Source organism: Chrysoperla carnea, chromosome 1, assembly GCF_905475395.1.
Source record: "Chrysoperla carnea chromosome 1, inChrCarn1.1, whole genome shotgun sequence".
Taxonomy (NCBI): Eukaryota; Metazoa; Arthropoda; class Insecta; order Neuroptera; family Chrysopidae; genus Chrysoperla; species Chrysoperla carnea.
This window is the reverse complement of record NC_058337.1, coordinates 26342374-26370280: the sequence shown is the minus strand read 5'-3', so window position 1 is coordinate 26370280 and position 27907 is coordinate 26342374. Positions and strand designations below refer to the sequence as shown.

The 27907-nt window shown below is 28.5% G+C and overlaps 1 protein-coding gene across 1 annotated transcript in view; it reads right to left on the bottom strand.

The window, feature by feature from the left end:
* The window catches only part of LOC123305637 (A disintegrin and metalloproteinase with thrombospondin motifs 16-like), a 38026-nt gene extending 21720 nt beyond the window's left edge, over positions 1-16306 (bottom strand). Inside the window, exon 1 of the mRNA XM_044887412.1 lies at positions 16211-16306. Coding sequence (XP_044743347.1) covers positions 16211-16213 — 3 coding nt within the window. The 5' untranslated portion in view covers positions 16214-16306. The remainder of the gene's footprint in view (positions 1-16210) is intronic.
* Between the last annotated feature and the right edge of the window lie 11601 nt (positions 16307-27907).

Sequence of the window (27907 nt, the reverse complement as noted above, 5' to 3'; positions counted from 1 at the left end):
ATTCGAAACTATCCGAAATTTTATATCAGGTTCGATTACGGTTTCAGATTTTTAATTCGGATATCCGATTGTTTTGACTACGGTTGTAGAGCATCATAACATCCCTTTTTCTATTATAAAAGGAATGCAGTGACAAAATAGGTAACGCTCTTTTTGCAAGATGTACTACGTTGTGTGGATGGGTATATGAACATTCTCTATGACCATTTATTTACAGTTTTCAGCGTATTTATTTTATATTAAATATGCTACACTGGAAAATAAGAAACAAACAATTGAAAAACCCTCTACCAATAAAAAGTGCGTTGTTAAACGTGTGTACCTTTTTTCTGTCTGAGGCTCCGCGTCGTAGCTACTAAACTACTAAAGGATGAATAGGGATTGATTTTTTTGTCTTTTTGAAAGGTGACTCGATCCAGGAGAAAAACAGCATTTTTCGACATTTTAAAGGCCTTGCTCATCTCTACAACTTCTCTAAATTAAGATAGAGCGTTGTAAAAGTTCAGATAATAATTAAAAAGTGTCAATTGAGGCTGCCAATTACCCCGCAAACTCCACCTCTTTTTATATCAACGGTTTTTATACCATGTATATGAAATATATCAAGGTATATTAAGTTTAGTCCCAAGTTTGTAACTCTTGAAAATGCTACCAACAAAATTTTGGTACAGGTGTTAAAATCTCCCAATTAGTCCGTTTTCAGTTGCCTGTCCGTCTGCCAACACGATAACTTAAAAACGAAAAGAGATATCAAGTTGAAATTTATAGTATGCTTAGGACGTAAAAAGTAAGGTTGAGTTCGTAAATTAGCAACACTGTCTATACATGGTATTTCAACAACTAATTCAGTCAATTGTTTGTTTTCACTTGTTAATATAAATAGTTATATTTAAAATTAAATAATATTATGCACATATAACAACTTTGATGAGTGTATGAGAGAGTTATTTTTCACAAATCGATTTCATCGTTATCAATCAGTTGAATTGATAATCAATCAATAAGTGAATTTGTGAAGAATTTCAGGATATTAAATTTAGATTGATAACATAATATAAATTATTCGATAATTGATAAATATGGTAAATTCATAATTTAACAGATTTAACAAATATATATTCAATAACTTTAATAGGTGATTCAACTTATTCAAATAGAAATTTAAATAAGTATCTTTATCTTTAGCATTCATGCTGTAATTGCAGTCGTTCCTTATTGTAGGTATTTGAAAGCGTATGCTCAAGACTTACCTATCTCAAATATAACGCAGAGCTCAGAGCTGGATGTTATGGGCAAATGAGTTATACATGAAATCAAATATATTGTAATCACGATTTAAAGAATTGAAAATTATTTTTCGGAAACAACATTTTTTTCTGGGTTTTCAAAAAATAATAATTCTTGAAGCTGTGAAACTGTACTTTCCTTTCGGAAGATTTGATTTACTCATTACTAGAATCTATATTTTCACAAAGTTTGAGCAAAAGTCATTTCTCATAAGAAACGTGTAATGTAATTTATATTATTCACTTGTGATACGTAGATGAATGGGTTGAAATCTTAATCGGTGTATTTAGCAAATACAAATATTCACTCATTGAAATATATATGTAGTAATTTTTTCAAATTGTCTTTTTTTACTAAAAAAAAAAGTTAAACGTCATGTGATTGTTTCTCACATTTAAATATTGTTACATTTATAATTCACGATACATAGATATTGAATAAAATTTTGAAAATGTATTTATAGCATGTACTTTTTTTCATTTGCACGATACGGTACAACATATTATGCTTATGTACCTACAAGGTAAAACATTTTTGAGTTGTTTACTAAATGAAAAAATTGTACTGGTGTAAGTTTTTATCACGAAGTTGTAGATAGCGCAGAAGTTAGAAACGTGCAGTTTGTTAGCTATTATGCCCTTTAAAAAGTCACAACAATATAGTTATTATTATTGAATCTTCAGCCTCAACTTCAAAAGTGGTAGTCTGACACATTGAAAGTAGCGAATTTTACATATTTAAGCTTATGTCAAATCAAATCTTTTTTCTGTGAAACTAGAATCTTTATTTAAACTAACTAGACTGTCAATAATTTCTACATCATCTCCCCGGCATTACTTGGTAATCTAATGATATGACTGATTGAATGTTAAATGTTCAAAAAATAATATGAATACGTTCTTTATAATAAATTATTCACGTTTTAATTTAATTTGTTTATTTTTAACCAACAAGGAAGTCATCAATTCGACTTTATTTTTTACGTGTTTATGATACGCGATAACTTCGATGATTATAAAAAATGATTCTTCTATGTTCAACAACAACTATCCAACCCAAAGAAAGGAGGTGGCTTAATAGTACATGAGCCAGATAAAAGTTCGGTCGATTATTTCCTCTCAAGCGATAATTAGTGAAATGCATCAGTATCGTGAACTTCAGTTGCGGTTCCGTGGGTATGAGTCGCAGTAGCCTAAAGCATCAGCTGACGGTGTTTGCACCTAGATACAGCGAGCTGACAAACAAATTTATCCAAAGTTACATAAAAGGTATCATCAGGTAAATTTTTAGTCGAGAAGAAATCATTGAAAGTATAAATTTTTTTTCATGTTCGGGCGATCAGCTGGCGTATAGTACATCATGTTATAGTCAGCTGATGTTTTTTCCATCTAGATCTTGGGTTAAGTACCTTTTAACAAGTTTTTAGTTGCGAGGATATGAATCAATATATTTGTTTCTTCATGCGTGGGACTGCCGCCATTCATCGCCCCACGGAACCCCAGCTGACGTTTACGAGGCTTTATTATACTGTTACCTAATACATACATTCCACTAATTTTCATTTGAGAGGAACTTGGTCATGCAAATCTATCACTGGTTCACGGACTATAAAGAGGATGAAGAGATAAGAAAAATTAATGAAAGAAGTTTGTTTGAAAAGTTTCAAATTTTAGGTTTTATGTGACTTTGAATAAAGGATAAAATAACAAAATTTTTGCAAAAAATATAACCGATTTCTAAAAATGCATAAAAAAGTAAAAAATAAATTTAAAAAAATAAACCCCTCTCTTATTTACTTTGAGAAATTAAGTTTGGAAGACAAAGTCAACCTTAGCTAAAAATTGATTCATTGTCGTCGACTTCAAAACGTAATTTTCTCACAAAAGAAAATATTGATTGTATTACAGGTAACTATAAAGGTGACGATAGGTAATCTTGAACATGAGTATTTGAAGATTTGAATTAACTTTGATTACATTCAAAATAAACTGAATACAATGACACTATAATAATATAAAACATTAATTTGTGATTTATAATTGTTATATAAAATTTATGGTTATGCATAGATTATATTATTCTACTACTTATTATTATTATGACTATTAAGTCATGTTAATTGACTGAACTAAGTTGTATAGTAATACACTTCTGAAACACTATTTTATTTCCTTATTCTCTCTTCTTTATATCAAACTGTTTTTAAATGGTTATTATAAACAATTTTTTTATGTTCTTGATTATAATCAAAAAAAAAAAGAAAGAAAAAAACTTTCTAAAATTAGTATGAAATGTAATGATTAAATAATTTAATATGTTTTTGTAGGTGTTTGTCAAAAATCGTAACATAATTTTTATTTAAATATTTCTTTAATTATTATTAATCTAAACATTCATGTTTGATGAATTAATAAATAGAGATTATTCCTTTTATATTTTGTTCTAATTATTTGATCTATTCTACTTATTAAAAATGACTGACAGACACAACACATTTAACTGAGTTTAAATGCGTGTAAAAGATGCTACCAAATTAAATCGAGTTGAATTATGTGATTTAAGTTTTCATTTCATATCTAATATGGTAAATAAAATATTGTCTAATAAAATGTTATGAAAGATGTTTTTTTATTATGTATAAATTACGATTTTTAATCTTTATTATTCTTAAACTGTTATCTTGGATGTAAAGCAATAGTTTACTGTTTAATTGCATGGAAGTGGGAAGTGTAGCGGATCCAAATGGTTTATACAAAACTTTTCTACTTTAGAAGGGAGTCTCATTCTAAAATTCAGTGATGTCTTAAGAAAAATTATCATGACTAACTGACTTTCAACTTGGTTATGCTTATTGGTCTTGATCTTGACGATTGTATCTTTGTATTGGTCTTGCATTATTAGTCTCCGTCTTGGTCTTGGTAAAGTCTTGATCTGTCAAAAATAATATTAGTCTTGATCTTGGCCAATCGTGTCTTGTTTTTGATCTTCAACCATGTTTTGAACTTTCGACTAAGTCTTAATTATTTCAGAATTTTGGAGTCTTACTTTTAATAATCAATATCGTTCAGGTAATAGTGTCTGATCTCTAAGATATGTCTTAGTTTACACTTATAATTAGACTACAATTCGACGTTCGTAAGAAATAGTTTTTGAGAAGCGCTTTTCTATGCGACGGGAAGCCTATGCTGGACATTGTGGTATAAAAGAAAACAAGGAGTCAGACAGACATGCATGGAACCAGGAAACAACCTTGTGAAGACTTCGATAAGGAGAAATAAGGATCGATATATGACATGATCGACATGTTTGGTGCAAAGACCGAAATTTGTTGTAAGTAGAAAGAAGAAACGATTGATTATTTGGGGTGTTAAATCCTAACAGTAGGAAATCTGTACTCTGAAATTTCAAGACAAGGTTTTCTGAATGATGTGGAAGAGTACAATAGGCAGAAATGTAAATCCAGAAACCAATGATCTTCAATAAAAGCTGAAAGCTAAAAAGTTTCAAAGCGAAGAGGTTAATAAGCTCTATCTCGATATTGTTCGATCTCAATCAGATAAGATTATATTCGAAAGATTCAGGATTTTTGGACTGGCACTAAAAAACCTTGATCCTTGCGAATGTTATCTTATCTCGTATTGAAATGTTCATTCCTTGTGACATCACTAATTTTGACTTTCTTCAATAAATATTTTCAGTTATAAAGTGTGCTTGGTCAAAAGATACTATATTACTATGGTCAAATTTGCCATTATAGTCGTCGTCTTTGAAAAATGAAGTAAGTCGTTAGGACACCGAAGTCAGTGTACTAGATTAACAGCCAGTTGCGGCGAAGTGTTAAAATTTTATAGGCTGCGTACAAAACAAAGTTAATTCATACGATGGTTAACATACGATGGTTACAAGATAATCGAAAGCAACTGTTGAATTCCGAAAAAAACCAAATACCGGTGGAATAATCTTCGGGGCCTGTTGTAACACTGATTTCTCTTGAGCAAACGAATTGAATGCCCCAATTTTAATTAGAAGAAGAGTTCCTACTTGCAATAATTAAAACGAAAGCTATGCCAATTATCTATGCGTAACTTAATTATCCATCAACAATAAAATAATTATGACAAAAAAAAAAAAATTGTTGAAAAAATAAAACAATTGATTTTTTAAATATTGTTATTATGAAAATTCGCAATGCATTTTAGTGTTAAGAATTAAAGTGGCCTTAAATATAAAAGATGCCAAGGCTATTATTGTTATGTTTATTTGCAAAACATATTAATACCCACCGTCAATTGATAAATATATATAATAATAATACAAATAATAATAATAACGCATTCTTTGGACGGAACTGAGCAGTGAACATGGTGTGTATTTACATAATATTATCTATGGTAAGTAAGCATATAACCAGGGGCGCCTCACTTCTTACTTTCAAACTTCAACTCTCTTTTAACTTTTTAGAGCTATTCTCTTAGAATCTAGTTTACTGAATAAAGTTTTTGAGTTGTAATTTTATCAGTGGTCTAGAAACTAAAATATTAAGCAGCACTCAAAGTGAAATATCATTCCTTGCATTTAAAATTTAAGGTGCCATAAAAAAGAAGACCACCTACATTTTTAGGTCATTGATCAGTCAAACCGGCGTTATATGCAACTAAGGCGCAAAGTTTATAATTTGGAGATTACGAGCTCAAACCTCGGCAGTGGCAGAATGTAAGTTAGGTTAGGTTAGGTTATATTGGCTGTCCACGAAAGACACACTTAGGCTATAGAGCCCATTGTGATACCATATATGTGTTTTACCACCTTTTCCCTGATAATTTCATTTATCAGCTCCTCAATTTCAGAGGCTGAGTGCACTTCCTTCATGCATATACCATGCACTATACCAGCCCATCACAACTATTAATTAAATTAATTGTGTTGCGACGGCGGGAATCGAACCCGCTACCCTAAGTAAACTAGCTAAATAAGTAACTAGCTAAGAATAAATAGATAGACTCCAGTAAAGTTATAGTTAGTACAAAACCTAGTCTAAAAGTCTAAACGCATTATGCAGCCTAAATATTAGAAGGCTAATTGGATACCACGAACTACGAAATAAGAAGCAGTGATTAATAGTCCTAAAACAAGAGTGAGGCAATACAAACGGCTATCTTCTATCTCTACAAAAAATTATTGAACTAGCCAAACTTTTTAGGCGCATCTGAGAGGATGATTTTAATCGCCGAATGACTGTTTAAAATTAGCTACTTATATTGGCTGGCGCAGAATAGCTGAAGTGAGCCAAATGCACGGATGCCCTATTAGATCTATTTGCTTTCGAAATATACTACTTTTATATCCGGAGCAATTTTATTATATTATCCTCTGTGATAACATAAAGTCTATGAGGGTACCAATTTGTATTATTTTACACCCATCGAAATAGATTGACGGCTTCGTACCTGAATTCCTCTCTACGTTACGTTTCTTATGATGGTAAATGAAATGGTGACCATGTTATTTACATGTACTTGTAGGAGATAATTTGTTAAATATGTTCTTACCAAAGTGAGTTATTATTATATGCTTGTTTTTAATTGTTTTATGTCGGATATTGAGAAATCATGACATGTATTTAAGTTTATATAGTACATAAAATTCTTTTGCAATAGCTTTTTTATTTTCTTAATTAATAATAGTATCTATTTAATTTTTTGTCTGTATAATTATAGTAAATTTTGTTGTTGAAATTATATGTTTATAACAAAAATTTCTATCTTGGACAATACCGGTGAGTAAAAGTTGACAAATATGTTAATAAAACATTATATATAATGATATTGCCAATTTATAATTATATTTGAAGCCATTAAACAAATTTTAATTGACTTAAATACCTATATTATAGTTCCAGATAGAAATAATGAGATTGACGACACTTGATATAAATACTTTAATCTGCACAAAGACGCCGTTTGAGTGTATAAAACCTACCAAAAAATCACATCAATCCCACAATAGCTTAAGTGTTGCAAAAGCTCAATAAATCGTGAAAAATTATTCTATTAGTATATGGCTTTGATATTAACAATGGTTTGAACTAAAAATGCTTTTTGTAAACAATTTATGGCGTTTACTAGAATGCTGTTATGGTAGAAAGACAGATACATCTGGTATCTATGTAATAATAAGTACTATTATAGTTTTGAATATAGGGGCATCTACCAGAAGTACTGTGGATATCGCCAAGCAGTATGGATCTGGCGCCCATATTGCGCACAGGTTTTAATTTGCTGTTAGTGTTCATTGAATTATAATTTTACTGGTCTACAATGCTGACTATAAAATTTGTAAACTATAGGGTAATCTAAGTTATAACAGAATATAATTTTTCAATATACTTATAGTCGGAAAACCTTTCTTTTTTAGACAGGGTATAAAGTTTATAGAAAAAAATAAAATCTTTGCGAGTATTAGATTTATAGAAATCGGTGTCGCCCTAGTAAAAATTAATGTCATATGGCTCGATTACGTCTCGTATAGTCTCGAGGAAAAAGACTAACACAAATAAGAAAACTTTGACTCATATTTTTTTGACAGTCTCATATTTTTTTGACAGTTTGGTTTTGGTCTCAACGATATCAAGAAGGGACTGGTAAAAGTAGCCCTAATATCTAATACTCATTGGATCTTGATGATTGACAAACATATGAATTTTATGCATAGCTACGAGCGAATTTTTTTCTATTTCAATCAGTGCAAATTAAATTATCACAAAAAAATTCACAAAACGGGATGTAATAAATTACTTATGAAATAGCTGTTAATTGATTTATTTAAAAAAAAAAATAGAACTATAGCAAATACAAAAGGCCCAGTTTACACGTAACATTAAAGGTGTGACGCAATTGTGCATTACTAATCAAATCAAACGTCAATATTTAAAATGAATTATTTTGGTATATCAACAATAAATTCATACAATAAGCGAAACGACGTTGGATATGATGTTTTGGTGTACGACCATAATTAATAACTATCCCATAATTTAATAAATAATTGGTTAGTTTAATAAATAATCGTAAATATTATCGATGCGTTTCAAATACTAAATCCTGTTCCAATAAATCGGTATTTAAATTTTGCAAAGCAGTTTGCAAGACACTGAAATTGGAAACAAAGTGGTTTTATGATTGTGTCTATTCTCGATATATTCTCTTCAAACAAACTTTCAGGAGGCGTACATTCTCGCAAAATTCATCAAAATGAAGTTTCTCTTTAATACTGACTTGATAGACTGACTGGGTGATAAATTTTCCAACAAATGCATTGAAATTTTGAACATTTTTTGTTTTAAATAATTTTTACTAAATGATTTTGTAATAAATGTTAGGATTCTCCTGTGCTCACGGACCTCTCGAATTGGAGGCCCCTACCGTCTGTTGGCCCGTTAAATTTTGCCCATCTTGCTACCTGGTTGCTACGCCGTCAGTTAAATTTAAATTCAATTATGCAGTACATATAATTCAGTTATTGGGCTTTTTTTCGGCAAATTTATTAATTAAATCATCTATAGCTGAAGACGATTTCAGTTTTTCTAAAATTTCTGCCTCTATAAACAATAGCGTTAAGCCTGATAGCGTTTCCTATTCTATCAAAAGTCCATAGGTAATTTTAATCAGTTTTAATTTTACATTGTGGAAAACATTTTACTAACATTTGCTTACACACGTTAGGGGCCTCTGTAGCCCGGAGGCCCCGTATCATTAATACGGCGGTAGCTACGCCCCTGCATGGGTCAAACAAGTATACACACTCGTAGATATACGTATACAATATTACACATATACAATTTTTGATTTTGATTTTCGGTGTAAAATGAATAACTTCTTCTATCGGAAAATTAATAATAATGAATGACATTTTATCTATCAGTGAAGTATATAATATTCTATTATTTACAAAAAACAATGATATCCCTGAAATTTAGCAAAAAAAAAAAAAAAAAAATTAAATTAACCGATTGTATCATATTTATAAAACAAAACTAACAACGCGTATTTTTATTTGGAAATAAAACGTGACTAAATATTAAAAAAAAAATTACTAAAGTAAAAAGTAATGAATGTTTCTTAAGGTTATTCGATGTGTAAACAGTATTTCTGACTTTAATATACATACATCACGGAATGCAATCAAACTCATGATTGTTTGCTTATTGATCGATCATACACCTTAGTCTCTTGATGAATCGGCTAATTTAATAATCGTAAAAGAATAATCAGTCATTCGATTACAGAAAAGTTCAATGGTGGAAGCGCAGTGAAGAATACATAAAAGTTTGAAATTGGTAAAAATCTATTGGTAATATTAATCTATTGGTAAAATTGATTTTAATAAAAATTACTGTAACGTGTTTATAGGACCTCAAGCAACATTCAGCCAACTTAAACTAGTCATTAAGGGGCAAAAGGTCCAGCGGAGGACATATGCAGCCCAAAATTTTTTGCAATACTTATTTTGGCTTAAAATTGTTATCTATTAGATATTTTTGCACGATAATTACGAATCCGATGAATTATGTTGCCTCTTCTGAAAATCGTGCACATTTTTGCCAAGAATTTCACTTTTTTGACAAAAAAAACTAAGGTAAACTAAGTATTTATCATCCAAACTGTACACTAGGGGTATTTTTGGTCGCTGAACATAGTCCCTAGAAACTACTAAACCTTGATTTGACTTCGGAATCATCGACCCAAAATAACTCCTAAAGCACAGTTTGAACGATAAATATTTAGTTTGCCGTTTTTATGCCAAAAAGGTAAATTTCCGGTAAAAAATGGAACGATTTTCGGAATACTTGACAACATGTACATTTCAGCAGCCAAAAATACCTAATGAAATATCAATTTTAAGCATAAATAAGCACTTCAAAAAATTTTTGGGCTACGTATGCCCCCCGCTAGAGGCCTATACCCGTCTATGACTAGGTAAAGTAGGCTGCGTACTCGTAAACCCCGTTACCGTAACCTCTCCATCTACCAGAAGTTTCAAGTTTTTATACCATGTATATATGAAATATATTATACCATGTATATATGAAATATACATAGTATTATAAGTTTAGTCCCAAGTTTGTAACGCCTAAAAATATTGAAGCTACAAAAAAAAAATTGGTATAGGTGTTCATAAAATCACCTAATTAATCCATTTCCGGCTGTCCGTCCGTCCGTCCGGCCGTCCGTCCGTCCGGCCGTCCGTCCGTCCGTCTGTGGTCACGATTACTCAAAAACGAAAAGAGATATCAAGCTGAAATTTTTACAGCGTGTTTAGGACGTAAAAAGTGAGGTCAAGTTCGTAAATGAGCAACATGGGTCAATTGGGTCATGGGTCCGTAGTACCCATCTTGTAAACCGTTAGAGATAGAATAAAAGTTTAAATGTAAAAAATGTTCCTTACAAAAAAATAAACAACTTTTGTTTGAAACATTTTTTTGTTAACATCACTGTTTATCCACGAGGGCGTTAATTAGGTACAAATTTTATAGTATGTATTAATATCAAAGTGAGTATCTTTTGTTATTTACGTGACGTCAAAAAAACAAACGAGTGCGCATCAACACTTGCGCATTATATGAGAATATCAGTTAAATATGTCAGATATGTATGTATGTGAAATGTGACAGAGTTATCAACACTGCCTATACATGGTATTTCAACAATTAACTCAGTCAATTGTTTGTTTTCACTTGTTATACCAAATATTTGCTATTCTATAAACTTACTTCTAAAAAAATATATATTTAGATTTTTTATCTCTGGTTGTGTTAGACATCGAATAACATTTAACCAACAATAATTTGAATGTCTTTAACTAAGAATATATAATTTCAATGCCTGCATTTTTTTCTTCATAAAAACATACAAGAGTAAAGTTAATAATTTGTTTGATTGTAATATGATGCAAATAGACTTAAACTTCTGATGGAGTTAAGTAATTGTTATTCTAATATTGTATGGTTTGTACCAGGTTTTGTTGTGGCTTTCTTTTTAGCATGACTGGAATTCATTATAATAATAAATAACGATATTTTTTTATTAATTTATATTTATGAACACAGTTAAACTCTGTACATATTTTTAGTATCAGCATTTTCAATTTTTGAATTAAATACTATTTTTATCGATCATTGTAACCCTTTTATTTATTCAAATAATGATCCTAATGGAAATCATGGCGTTCATAGCGCTACTAACAGTTCTCACACGAACTATTAAAATAAGCTTGTGTTTATCTAATATATTGTACTCAATCAAGTGTAGTTTATTTCTATGGGCAAGATTACTACTTAATTTTTTAACCCCCGAACCAAAAAAAAGGGATGTTATAAGTTTGACCGCTATGTGTATGTGTCTGTCTGTCTGTGGCATCGTAGCGCCTAAATGGATGAACCGATTTCGATTTTTTTTTATTTCATTTGAAAGGTAGTTGAATGGGAAGTGTTCTTAGGTATGTTTCAAGTGCGAGTTTGGGGTTCCGTATCCCAAAAACTGAAAAAAAGACGATGATCTTCAAAATCGATTCAGTTTGGAGAATCCTCTAAGGAAAAAGGTAATTTAATGGAGAGTATTCTTAAATACGTTTCAAGTGCGAGCTTAGGGTTCCGTACCCGAGAAATTTGTCGAGAGTTTTTTAAATTTTGTAAATTTCACTTGTAAATTTTTGCCCACGATCAAAAGAGTATATGTAAGAGTAGTAATATCCTACCTATTATTATTAGCAGATAAGAAAATTGAAAGCTTGTAGCTAAAATTTTAAATCCTATATGTGTCTCAAATGTAACTATTTCTTTTCGCATCTTCTTTAATCAAGATGGATGTCTTCTTGAAACAAAGAGGAAGCTGTTTTACGTCGAAACTTTTTAAATTGTTTATTATATATATTTTACATATTGTATAGCTTTTTTTTGCTACTGTTTTATGTAGAAAATTTTACCTTCATTAAACTTCTTATACTAATTACAAAAATGAGTTTGTTTTATGGTTCTACGGGTCTAATTTATCTCTTTGGGATGCCTTATATCGATAATTGGCACTTTCACGGGTAAACAATGATGTTTACGAACAAATTTTTCAAACAAAAGTTGTTTGTAAAGAATATTTTTTACTTTTAAACTTTCTATCTCTAACGGTTTACAAGATGGGTCATACGGACCCAAGATAATGATCGCCTAACGTGGCTCATTTACGTCACTTTTTATGTCCTGAACACGCTATAAAAATTTCAGCTTGGGACTATACTTAGTATACCTTGATTTATTTCATATATCACATGGTATAAATATGGAAAGAGAAATAAATTTTTATAAAAAATATTGATAGAATGATTATAAACAATTCTTAATTGATTCAGATTGCTAAACCATTCATTTGCTCTAGTGATAATTCTGCCTTCGGTTTTAAGAACTGTGTAATAACTGGATGTAATTTCGTATGAGATTTCATCTGGATGAGACTAAAATAAAAAAAGACAAGCACCAATTTGATCGTCAAAACTTCCGAGGATTCTTTTTAGACGTTAAGAATTTGTAGACTTTGAGTACTGTTAGTGATAAAAATATTCGGCTGCGGACTAGGTTGTCTGAAACATTTATATCTGTGAAAATTATCTTAATTCCTTGGCCATCAGCCGGGAAATTTTTAAATAAGCTGAACGAAAAGTATTCATGGAAATGTGTCTTTTTCCAAAAACTGCAATCTTTGATAGGTGATACAGGCGGCTCATAGATTTGGTTTGCCAAAATTTGGTTCTTACAAGAGGAGACATATGTGTAGTTATATAAGATTTGTGACGTTTTATGAATCTTTTGGTTAAATTCGTATAAATAAATTATTTTAAAAAAAAATTAGTGAAAACAAACAATTGACTGAGTTATATGTTGAAATACCATGTGTAGACAGTGTTAATTACTCTGTCATATTACACATATATATATCACACATATATAACTGATATTCCCATATAATACATACTATACAAATTGCGCATAATTTGCGCACTCACGGGTAAACAGTGATGTTTACGAAAAAATGTTTCAAACAACAGTTGTTTATTTTTTTTTAAGAAACATTTTTTACATTTAAACTTTTGTTCTATCTCTAACGGTTTACAAAATGGGTCCTACGGACAAAAACCCAATTGACCCATGTTGCTCATTTACGAACTTGACCTCACTTTTTATGTCCTACGCTATAAAAATTGCAGCTTGATATCTCTTTTCGTTTTGGAGACAGGCAGGCGGCAGACAGACAACCGGAAATGGACTATTTTTAAGCGTTACAAACTTGAGACTAAATTTAGTATACCTTGGTGTATTTCCTATACATGGTATAATAAATAGTAACACCTACATTTAATACAGCTTATATTATTATTATTTTCAAGTTTTGAATTAAATAAGTGTCAAGGTTTATATTAGCGATTTTAAAATGATAAATGTAACAACAAATAATAAAATAATGTTGTTTGTTTATTTTTTGTAAATTATTACAAAAAAAATGAATCAAATACAAAAAAAAAAAAAAGAATTTATTAAAAAACATTGCACGTACCCATAAAATAAAATAAATTCGTAATCATTAAACTTAAATGTTGAAATCTAAATTTAATAATAGTATCCAAGGATTTTTTTCTAGTTTAAGATGAATATTTAGAATAATTTTTATTATAAATATGAAAGTGAATTAATCATATTTTAGTTTTTAATTTTTATGTCAATAATAATAATAATAATATTAAATATAATGAAATATATTAAATATATACCGAATTAATTAGTGAATTTTTAGTTCAATTTAAAATAATATTTATTTATATTAAATATATCTAAATTGAGAAAGTATATTTTATTATTGTTTACTATATATTATTTATTTATGGCATTGTAGAACGATTCTTAGAGAAGATATCCATTTTTATTTAATTTTTATTAAAATATGATAAAAATTTACTAACCTAGTTTTATAAATATTTTGATATAATCTACTTACTAGATTGTTTAAATTTGGATAATTTTAGGATAAAATTAACAGTGAATATACTATTATTTACAGTACTTACAAATCCCTTTTTCATGAGTGGCTCAACAGGCTGAGCCTTCGTTATACCTAGTTTCATACAGTGTAAATGAACCGTAATATTGAAATGTGACGAATAAGGGTTTAGAATTATTCTGATTAAAGAAGTGTCTGAAGGAGACGTGGCTATAAACATAGATATAAAGATATATTAAACTGATGCATTTAATATAATGTACTTAATATAATTTAATTTCGGTGGAGGTGCAACAAGGTAAATTTTGTTGCAACTACATAAGTTTAATGAATTATACTCTTAGAAGCGAGTAAAAAGTTAATAAAAAGATATAAGTATGCACATATATATGATGTAAAATCGCTCTTCGAACTTCTAATCTCTCTTATCGAGGGATGGATCGGATTTCTATTGTTTTTTTGGGGTAAAAATGACTTTATAAATTGAGTTTTCACGAAATCAAAAACATATAAATTTTTTAAATTATTTTATTGACCACCTCTTATTTTGAAAAATTGGAAAAATTTGGAAATTTTTTTATTATAGATTTTCAAATCTCAGTTAAACAAGCCATTTTACGCAAAAAAACCAAAAAGAAACTAAATTGAACGATTGGATTAATAGTTTCCACGAATTTTTTTAAAAACCAATAGGAAAAGCCATTCTTGCAGTGAAATGAGGCGTTATTGTGGAAACTATTGGTCTTATCTAAAAATTTATATTTTTTGGATCCTAGTTATCCTAGATAACTTAAGAAGGAAGAAAAAATATTTTTGGCACTTAACGTAAGATACTCGCGCGCTTGGGTTTGTTCAAAGTTTGTTTCTTTGTAATTAGAACACTTTGAAGATAGTGGTGAGATAGAGAGATTAAAAAAGAGAGATAGTGGGGTAAAATTTATTCTCATTCGAATATTTATAAAAATGAAGCTTGTAATTGTCGATTCGTCTCTCGCACAATTTTTCTCGTTTCATGTTGTTTCTCTCGTTTCTTAAGGAAGTTTCATTAGTTTAGAAGGGCTGCAAGCAACTTCTTCATGTGCACATCATGCATTTCATCATCCTATCACAAACGGTGATAAATTAACAGGCTAATAATTTCTGAGCAGTAATTAACCAACTTAGCCGCTTGGAATTTGCATATTGAAGCAATCTTACAAAGTCCAATACGCAAGGAATCGTTTGATAAATTATACTACAAATTGGACAAATGACTCATGCAAAATTACTCAAACTTCACACGTTTATAGTGAGCATTTTGGAAATGTTCTTTAGTAATGTCTCTTAAATATCTAAAGTCTCTCCGTTTATTAAAATTTCGTGTTTAAACCATATTTTAGAGAATGTAAAGTAAGTAATAGTCAATCCTGATTATAACGCCGAAATTGAAAAGTTTCGGTTGAATCCCCATATGAACTGATATATGAATGTATTATATAAACCGTATTTTAGAGAATATAAAGTAAGTAATAGTCAATCCTGATTATAACGCCGAAATTGAAAAGTTTCGGTTGAATCCCCATATGAACTGATATATGAATGTATTATATAAACCGTATTTTAGAGAATATAAAGTAAGTAATAGTCAATCCTGATTATAACGCCGAAATTGAAAAGTTTCGGTTGAATCCCCATATGAACTGATATATGAATGTATTGCCTATAACAACATTGATTATAACCATATATCGACTATAAGGACGACTCATATTGACTTGAAGTATAAGTCGACATATCGGCTGTGACGAGAACGACCAACACCTGCACATACGTACCTTTTGTACATACTTTTTCAGTCAAACAAAAGATTATAATCGATTTTGACTGCAAATTTTTTAATTACTTACCATTAAATAACCGCCACTCTCTTTATCCGGTCGTAACAATATGGCTGCTTCATTGTGCTCATCTTGATAAATATCACCAACAGATTCTTCATTTTCATCCTGAAAACATTAAATAAAATAAAATTAATATTGTCGTATTACAAACAAGTTGAACAAGTTGTTTTTTAAAGAAGAAAATATTTTTGTACAAAACATTTATGTTAAAAATAGACAACGCATAACTTGTTTCTTTCTTTTTACGATAAATATCATATTCTTTAGTAAGTAATTTATTGTTCCTTTACCGTATGAATAATATGATTATAAAATAAATTACTTTTATTTTAATTACCCATTCTAATAATTATTATTTACCTACTGTTTTTTATTTAAATTAAGGAAATAGATGATTTTTTACAATTTCCATTTAATTACGATATAGTACCTAAAGTACAATGTAGCTAGAATCATCCATTCTACGGTTTCTCGATAGATATTGCTAATTACTGGGCAACATTTGTATTGAAATAAGGATATTTGGAAGAAGGCTAAAACAAGTAAAAACAAACAATCGGCTGAGTTAATTTATGAAATACCATGTATAGAAAGTGTTGATTACTCTGCCACATCACACATATATAACTGATATTCCCATATAATACATACTATACGATTTGTGTCTAATTTGCGCTATAACGGATAAACAGTGTTGTTTACGAAAAAATGTTTCAAACAAAAGTTGTTTATTTGATAAGGAACATTTTTTACATTTAAACTTTTGTTCTATCTCTAACGGTTTTCAAGATGGGTCCTACGGTCAAATTTTGTGTAAGTTTCAAATATGCGAAGTGATGTTCTTTGTATCTAACAACATAATGTACCATTGATACATGATCACATGTAAGCAAAAAATTTTACAATTTTACTCATTCTTGTTTTTAAAGGTTGCCAAGTATAGTTTAGTGGAGTATAATTGGGAAAAAGAAGTCTCATTCATCTCAAATTCTTAAAAATGAACCTTAAAAGATCTTGCTGGACGCTCGGCAACGGATATCTATAAGATAAACGTCTAAGGTTTCCAATGTTTCAATTACTTTCAATTACATATGATTTGATGTTGTGCCATGAAAGATACATCATGTACCATGGATCACATGTATTTATCAATGATTATCTAATAATGGCTGTAAGGAGAAACTGTTTCACTAATTATAAATAAAAAAATTCATAATACTACACGCAATACGAAACTTTAGCTTAGGTGGATGGTTACAATAACAAAGGAGCGACTTTTTTATATTTTGCAATAATAAACTTTTTTTTAAATTTGTATAAAAATATTAAGTTGTGTCGAAGAATATTATTTCTAGAAATGCAAGCATGTGAATATTTTAAAACTTAATATTTAGGTTACTTTATACTTCACTTTTTGAGTTAAATTAAATTGAAAGGCACAGGTGAAAAATATGCGGTGACACATTTTTGTTATTTTTACCCGACTGAACAACGCAAAGGAGTGGTAAAATAAAAAAAATTGTGAAATTTCAAGTTGGTGTATATTTTAATGGGTCCCGACTGTTAAGGTCGCTATGAAAACTGCTGTACTTTTTTTTTCAATTTATATTTAAGTAAGGTTTTTTGACTTTTTAAATAATTTTTTTAACGAACAAATCATTTTATAATGAAAATGTTATCGAATGCTATAGTAAAATTTGTTACAAAAGAAAAAACATATATATCAAGAATTTCGGACGGTATATTGCATCATATAAATTGATTTTAAATTCATTTTTAGAATACCTTATAATAGTAGTTATCCTTTATGAAATAAAGAAAAAAACATTTAAGGAGCGTCGATTCAAAGATTAACTACTAAATAAATATACAACACGGCGTTAAATTAATTATAGTTTTCTATGAATTCAATCGTAATTAAAGAAAGAATATAGGTTAATATTTAAAAATGAATGAAATGAAATTTCCATAAATGACACAATTAGAATATTATTAATAATAAAATATGTATACATATATCGGTATTATGATTAATAATAAATTACAAAACAAAATTATTTTATTTGTAAATGGTATGAAATTAGCAATTTTTTATTAATGATAACATAAAAGTATATCATTTCAAAAATTAAAACACTGATTATATTTAATTAATGTTCTTAAAACTCTGCAATTGATATTTATTATAATTCTAGAATTAATCAAGAAAAAATATTAAAAAATTTATGTGAATATAAATTTAATTTTTATTTTTAGAAATTAGCGTATTAATAATTCAGCCGGCTAGTTAAGTAGTCACTATTATATTATCTTTCATTTTCAATTATTTATAGCAATTTGTAAATACCATAACAATTATTGGGTCTTTTCGAAGAAAATCAGTTTTATCGAAATATATTTTTAACACCATAGAAACAAAATAACAAAAATTGAAAATTATTATTTAATTTATGTCAAATAACTATCTTTTTTTATATCATTTTGTCAGTTTAAAACGTCAACGTTTAGATTTTTTAAATATTTAGGAAATTAAAAAAAGAATACAATTTTGATTCCTTAGAAATAAAAAATAACAAACATTTAAAATATTTTAAAATTGAGTATCCAAACTGTACTGTATTGATGTTGTTGCGGAAAACAGGTTGTTTATCGAAAATGTAGGCTCTTCTTGAAAATGCTAGATTGAGTATCTTTAAAAATTTTAAATTATACTTTAAAAATTTTGGACCTACAAGTATCGGACAATATATTTTGTAGGAATTTGCTATATTTTCCTATAATTTGATATATTTGATAGAACATATTCGATTAACTTTATTTTTGCTGCACTTCAGATATCAAGTTTGCTGACTTTACAACGAAAGAGATATAATCTCCCTCTACAATAGGTAATATTCATGAAATTTAAATTTGGTTCAAATATTTTTCTTCCGTAACTTTAATGACTGGACATTTCAACTAAACCATTATTTTAGTAATTAATATCTTTTTAATTACTCAAAATTAATTAATGAAAGTACAAATTCAGTGAGGGCATTTAAAAATTTCTAAAATGGATATTTTTATTCATATTTTTATACGGACGTAACATCAAAGTACGGGCTTGTTAAATTTGTTGACATACTGTATGGTATTAATTACTTACATTTTATATGGTATTTCATTAAATTATACTATTCTACGGCTTTTTATTAGAAAACTTAATAATAAGGAGTGTAAATTCTGTGTTGTAAATTCATTTTTTTAAAGTGTAAATTATACATTGAACTGTCACCAATTGACAGATCACGTACTCAACGTCATACGTCATCAACAGAGTACCTATAATGTATTTTAAATATTTTTTTACACTGAAATACAGCATTTTTAATCAGTATTTATATTTTTTACTTTGTTATAACGGTGTAAACAATGAATTAAAAATATAAAAAAATTCATGAATATTCCCTATTTAAATTAAAAGATGAATTACCTGATGATGAGTGCTCAGTCAATCAATAAAATTTTACGGATTTTTTGAAGGTTTTTAAAGATTAAAATATGGAGAATTTTGGAGATTAAAATTTGAATTATATATTTAGCGAAATACCTTCTCTGAAGATATTGTTTTCGATAATTAAAGACATTAAAACACTGAATTTCATAGCCATTGACCACCGAAAAATGATTTTCAATCTTATTTTTTTTTATAAATAATTTTTTCCGGGGTAGGAGAAATGTCTATTGAAAACAAGAGACAAACCTATTTTCAACGCGCTTTGCGCCGTGTAATACATAAAGAATACTTTAATATGCGGTTAATATATTACGAAATTACTTGTTCCCAGATACACAAATAACAATAAAAACGCAGCGGTTAATTATTTATTAAATAATAATAAAATCAATAATTCATTGGAATAATATTTATTATTATTCAATACCTACTCTCATTATTATTAAGATTATTATATTTTTGTTTCAATTGATTTGATTTCTTTTTCATATTGCTTTTTTTTCATTCAATTATATAAAATTTTTATTGTTCCAGATCTATTAATTTTTATATTAATAGAAATCATAATATAATTGAAAATAATAATCATAATAATTGTGACGTATCAGGAAATATTTTTGAATTTTTTTGTTTTGTTTTGTGCGAAATATTTGTATTGTATTTGTGAGTTTGTTTCCACTGTAAGAGTATTAAATATTGTAATATAATGCATGACTGTTCCGCATTGTTATTGGAATCTTAATAGTAGAAGATACATCATTAGAAATTTGTGGTGTTTAGGAAATGAATTGAATATATATTGGCTTTTACAAGCTTTTATTTAACTTACAATGTTTGTTTGTATATCTATGTATATGTATGTTTGTTTGGATCAAATGCTGCAGCTGAATTATAGAGCAGCATATTCTCAATATTGATTGAGCTGAAATTTGCATACATGCTTAGTTTGGTTGACAATGTATTTTAAATCCAATATAGTGGAACTTTAAAGATTTCAGAAGATTCAATCTTATATGCACTGGGCATAAAATGGGTTTTAAATAAAAGAGTTTGCTGAAAAGTATACCAATAACATTATTTCTATGAGCCACGTAAATGACTTTTTCCAAAGCTTGAAGCACTTCTTGATATTTTTATTGAGCACCTCAAGCTTTTATAATTGCCCATGTATGAGTTAATTATTTTCTACTTTTTAGTATTTTAATAAAATGAAAGTTTGTCCTTAAGTATTTTTTATTATTATTTTTATTATTAATATGCTTTTTGCATTTTTACGAATCAAATAAATTTCCTTCTTGTTTAGCTAATTTATATATAAGAGTCAGTAAACCAGTGTGAAGTCGTTAATTCATGGACACTAAAAAGACTAGAGACGGTAAATATCGATATCAAAAAAAAGTCGATATTAAAATATATCGATAGCGTTTGAGTAACGTTAATAATGATAAAAAAGTATTTATATTCAGCGTTGGATTTGTCGATTGACATAGTTCCCATTTCTAAATATCGAGATTATTCGGCATTCCTACCCAGGTGTTGAACTATCTCCATTCTTGAATATATAAGAAGCTCAACAATGTTAGAAGTAAATCTATTTGACTTTGTTTAAAACAAAAGTTTATTACATCTGGACTATAGAAAATGATGGATCTGTGAACATATGGTTTTAGTGAGGTAGGAATTCGTGAGGAAGAAAATAAACAGAAAGAGGCTGATCTGAGGAATCAGAACTTGCAGTCTTGTTCTTTGTAGTTCGAGAACAAAAATTTAAATGATAGATACTTAAGAATCTGGAGACAGCACATGTTCTAAGACTTAGGGAGACAGGTTTCTAGAAACTAATCAATAGGGAATATTCATGTATTTTTTTATATTTTTAATTCATTGCTTACACCGTTATGTAATCGATATGTAATAATTATTGAGAAATAAGATAGAATGCAAGCGATAAATAATAGGCGCCAAATTTCCCGGATATGTTTTTTTAATCTCTTTTGGATTACGGATACATATAATCACGATAACCATAATTAATAACAAACAACTACCCAAGATTAGATTTAAGACAAGGACATACATCTACGTCTTATGTTACTTTAGATAATCAAAATATGAAATTCACAAACCATTCACTAATATCAAAAAAATCGAATCTATTTTGAAAAAAATCATCACATTAATATTTTTCATCAATAAAAAAAATCTATTAACCTTTGATGTTATGCAAGCATAAATTCTATTAAAAAAATCGTGGGTAAAGTAAATTCAATTTGAAGGTTTGTACACCATTGCCTCACGTCAAATTGATGTCTTAAAGATAAAATACTTTGTGCTATTATCCGCTTGTTTATGGTAAATACTTATCAAACATTAAAATCTAGCCTTTTAACTGTTGTGCATGTCAAACGCATTCTAACCTTGTTTTTTTAAGGGAATTTGTTTCGAAAAACAATTTTTTATTAATTTCCATATATTGCAAGTAGATTGAGAAAGAAGATGTTGAGATTTATAAAATTGATAATGAAGTATCACTTAAATACGTTTATTATTCATCCGATGTACGACATCCGATTTTCTTTTATGTCGCAAGGAGCATGGAATTTGTATTTTTTCTTGGCTGTTTTCTCAACGAATTGAGTATCAGACAAAATTATTCTTTAGAGAACAAGAGGTAGGGTAAACAAGCTTTTATTTTGTAGACAAGCTTTTATTTTGATTAATAGTAGGAAATATATTTTCCCCTCGAGTGATGTTCAATTATTATATTTGTCTTTATAATCGATCATCGATTTGTCTTTATTATATATTTGAAAGATATTGTAATGGACACAACAGTCAATTTTCTTTTAATTATTCAAGTAATTAATGGTATGTATGGCATACCATTTTATGGTATGCCATATTAATGGTTGTTATTTCTATTATGTTTACATGGTTACTTGTTATGCATAAAATAATTAATCCGATAACGAAATTCATACTTTGGAGTGGACATTTTAAGAAGCAGATTTTATCAGCTATTTTTGGTTTTGAAAATTTTCGAAAGTATTTTCTAGAATTTTTTTCGTTTTCGAGAATGTTTCACAAGACTTCGAATTGAAACTACCTGCACATTTTCAACTATCTATCTTTTTTAGTTTTGGAGAAAATGGACGCCAAAGTTTTGTCCTAACTTAAAAAACAAACAATTGACAAAACAATTGACTAAAAACAATTGTCCGAAAACAAACAATTGACTACGCTAATTGTTGAAATACCATGTATAGACAGTGTTGATTACGCAATTGTTTTTTTTTTACGTCATCTAAGTAAAAAAAAAAAATAGCCACTCTTAGAGAGCCACATATACAATATACATACATATCATAGACATCACTAGATAGACATAACTGATATTCTCATATAATATACATCCTAAATAATCGGGTAAACGGGTAAACAGTGATCTTTACGAAAAAATGATTCAAACAAAATTTGTTTATTTTTCACAAGGAACATTTTTTTCATTTAAACTTTTCTTTTTTTTAAAGTTTTGATCTGCCGATTTACAAAATGGGTCCTACGAACCCCTTAATATCTGTTTTCGCTTTTGAGTTATCGTGTTGTCAGACGGATAGACAGACAGGCGGACTGACAAACAAAAGACCAACCGGTAATGGATTTTATGAACACCCATACCAACATTTTTTTCGTAACATCAAAATTTTTAAGCCGTATAAACTTGGGACTAAATTTAGTATACCTTGATATATTTCACATACACATGGTATAAAAATAAATACTCCATAATTAATTCTTAAGATAATTAATTCTTCAATGTGCTTTCAGTTCGTTTTATTCTTAAATAACCATCAAAAATAGAATTATCTATGATTCATATTAAAGTGTTTTAACTAAATTAAGATATTATCTATGGTAATGACATTTGAAAAAAAAAAACAATAAAATCATATAAATACTATTCTTAAATCAAAATAAAATTAAAATAATCAACAGATTAAATGTTTGAGATATTGTTTGTGTTTTCATTAAAAAAAAAAATTAATAATTTATAAGAAAGTATATTAATAATGATGATATTGTATGATGTGTCTGATTGTAATTTAAATATTCAGGAAATTGATTATAATTATAATTGTTTGGGTCAAGGAAATCATCTTTATAATATCTAGAGAGAAAAATAATTTTTATTGTTGAAATAAATCACGCATAATAACAATAATCAATATAATCATTTTTTTTTAAATTATTGATAAATAAATAAACAACCATAAGGAATAAATGAGGAAATTATAAGAAGTTCAAGAAGAACAAACTTTTATTAGTAATTAAAATACTATATTTAATTCAAAAGCTTTGTATACAGTCACGTGGTATGTCGTGGTGGATGTCGCTTTTTTGTCCATGACAGTCTTTTGTACGTAATAAGATTTATTTCATGCACGAGCTGATTTCTTTAAAAACTTCCATCCTTGGAGTGGAATTTGGAGGCCATTTGATTATAAACTAAGTACCTACGTTTTCATAATAGAAAATAAGAAAAACATTTTAATTCAATCATAATAAAATAATTAATAAAATAAAAAATGAAAATCATATACAGGACTATAGCTATTAGATTGAATCTCTTGAGAATGAACTGAAGTTCGAAAAATTTTGAGATCAAATAAAAAAACTTGTAGTCATACACTAATAATAAAATTATTTTTTATTATTATAATTATTATTTATTATAATATAGTATGTACTACCAAAAACCTAATATAAATAATAATAATTACTGGCTATCATCTTGTGTAGTTTTATTATTTTTAGTTCAGGCATTTATTACAAATTTTATAATGTTTATAATTATCGTTGACCATACTAACTCAATCAGATGAAATTATGTAAAAACTTTTCAATTTTCTATTTCTGCGAACGGTTTTTATGTAAACAAACTGTTGGAGATAACAGTGTATGTATTAATTATTGATGGGCTAATTTGGACTGATACAGTTGATTAGGAAATTAAAAGTTGTTAAGTTGTTTTACTTGGTGCTGATTGTAGCGAGATAATATGATAATAAGATTCTGAAAATCTGATTTTCGGTTTAAAGATAATAAATTTGTGATAAAATGAATGTTCCCAAAGGTTACACCAATGATTTTTGGTTAAAAACGGTGATGCAATTTCAGTTTCCTATGTTTGCAACTCTGTAAATGAGAATGCTTTAAACACTTTCGTTTGTTTCAAACGACAAATGTTGGTTTGGAACATTAAATTAACGACATTATGTATCGTTTAACAAAGGCTCAATAACGCTCAATGTTCAAATTGTACACTTGCTCTAGAGAAATAACAATTCTGTTAGAACTGTGTATATATTTTTACTTGAAGAATATAGCCAAATTAATCGTCATGGCGAGCGAGCAATTCGCATGATTGTGCAAAAGTTCGAGACAGGTTAATGTGTGTACGATCGAAACATGTGTTCAGCTAATAATACGCCATTGTTTTTTCTTTTTTTGAGATTTTCTTAAGAGTTGGTATTTTCTTAAAAGCTAAAATTCGCCTTGTTATAGCCAAAATAACTCCCCGAAACTTGCGGTAAGGCATATAAAAGAAAAAGGCGAACATTTGGTTGACATTATTTTTCATATTCTCATATGGAATATTCTTAATATTCGATTAATAAAACTATAACTATTCTATTTTGTGGTTTGATTTTTTTTTTATATATAAAGTTAGGAAACTCAATTGGAATTACCCTTTATATACTTTGAGAAAGCTGCGCTTTTTTTGTACAAAATCGGGTAAAATTTTAATTGCGCCTTAAAATTGATTAATTAATATTCGTATTTTTATTATTCAAGTAAAAAGATAATTGAATAATAAATTCCTAGTAGGATATGTTTACAAAATATATGACGCCCTGGCCAAGATTTGTATTTGTAAGACAGTGTATTTGTAAATTAATGAATCTGTAAATTGTTAGTTTGTTCGCTCACATTTTGTTTTGTTGTTTGTTTACACATCACAGTGTCACATTTAGACTCTAAACTACTAAACCGATTTTGATGAAATTTTTACAACTCAAATCAAATTAAACGCCAGTATACATTTTACATTAAATAATTTTAGTTAGGTTCTTTTCTTAATTCAAGCTTTCGTTCTTGTTGCGAAAGCGTTGATAATATCATCGATTTCCAGAAGTTAAGGAATGCAAGTCCGAATAATCTTACCTGTCCCGTTTAGGCGCATAACCAAGCTTTTACCCCGTGAATTAGAAAACGATCTCTCTGTGGCAGACACGGTGGCCGGAAGAGTTTCGCTACAAATCTTGGTCACATGCTTCAATAAGATGACCTACCGAGTTTGGTATGGCGGTATTATTTTCACATTCTGTTTTCTATTTGGCCATCCAAAGTCATTGTTCATTTATAATAATTGATTCACTATCATTAATTAATCGACGGTACATCTGAACCACGTTTTTCACTGCCTGAATATCGATATTTAAGTTCTCGACACCAACATTTGGTTCATTGATAACGGAATCTAATATAGCGGTATGTAAATTGATTTCCGAAAGTACTCTTGTGCCGATTTCGCTAGGATTTTTTTTCGATTTTTGGAATCTACATTCTTTGAAAAGAATTTAAAAAAAAAAAAAATGCTCTACCCAAAAATTATCAGATGGGGGTTTAATATGAAATTAGGAACAAGAGACTAACTATTTAAAGCGATTCATGGTTTTTTTAAATTTTGGTAAATCATAAGTCAATTTAGGTGATGGACATGCCCATCATGTCCATAAGGGTGGATTCGCTACTGTTTTGCCCTGTGTCGATCAAAAGATTTTTGCATTCGTTAGCTTCTAAGTTACGCAAGTTATTTTATCATGTATGTGAAATATAACAAGGTATACTTAGTTTAGTCCCAAGTTTGTATCGCTTAAAAATATAAATACTATGAATAAAATTTTGGTATAGGTGTTCATAAAATCACCTAATTAGTCCATTTCCGGTTGTATGTCTATCTGTCATCTGTCTGTCCGTCTGTCATTACGATTACTGAAAAACGAAAATAGATATTAAGCTGAAATTTTTATAGCGTGCTTAGCACGTAAAAAGTGAGGTCGAGTTCGTAAATGAGCAACATAGGTAAATTGGGTCTTTGGTCCGTAGGACGCATCTTAAACCATTAGAGTTAACCATTAGAGAGAGAACAAAAGTTTAAGTGTAAAAAATGTTCCTTATAAAAAAATAAACAACTTTTGTTTGAAACATTTTTTCGTAAACATCACTGTTTACCCGTGAGAGCGCAAATTATGCGCAAATTGTATAGTATGTATTCCATGAGGATATCAGTTATATATGTGTGACATGTATGTATGTTTAATGTGACAGAGTAATCAACACTGTCTGTACATGGTATTTCAACAAATAACTCAGTCAATTGTTTGTTTTCACTTGTTTTAATTAAAATTAGGTTGTTTTGGATTTCAATTACTATACGGTATTTCGCAACCATAAACCACGTATACCATACGATATTAACTGAAATAAATTGTAAACAAGTCTTTAATGTACTTTTATCACGTTTTTATTAATACAATAGTCATTCATATTTATAATTGATATACTTTGTCATAAATATTTAAAGTAAACGTAATTTTATCTCACTTTAACTCATTATTTAATCATTGATATTCATTCTCAAAATGTTTTTTTTTTATATTATTACTATAAGACTACCGGTGATTGAGAGTTTTGAAACGGTAAATGAGAAAGAAAGTAAAAGCTGTTTTTTTATAAATTATAAAATACAAAATTACAGAGTTGACACGCATGCTTGTAGATTGTAAGATATGCATTCATGTGTTTGTATATATGAAGAATGAGAATATTTTGGGGAAAAAAATGAGAGTGCTTTCTTTAACGATGTTCCAGCATGGTATTTGCAGTTTCTATGTTAAAGCAATGGTACAATTTTTTTTTCGACAGAATTTAACGAAAAATTAAATTTAAGAATTTAATAATGCTTACTATTAATTCCCAAAGTTTCAGAAATTTTGACCGTTTAAAATGGGAAATAATTATGCCAACGTCCCAATTTCGATCAATTTACGTCAAAATTAATATCTCGAAAGTGAAAATTAATTTCTAAATTTTTTTTTTAGAATTGTATTGTATAAACATTTGTTTATACTTTTTCTTCAATA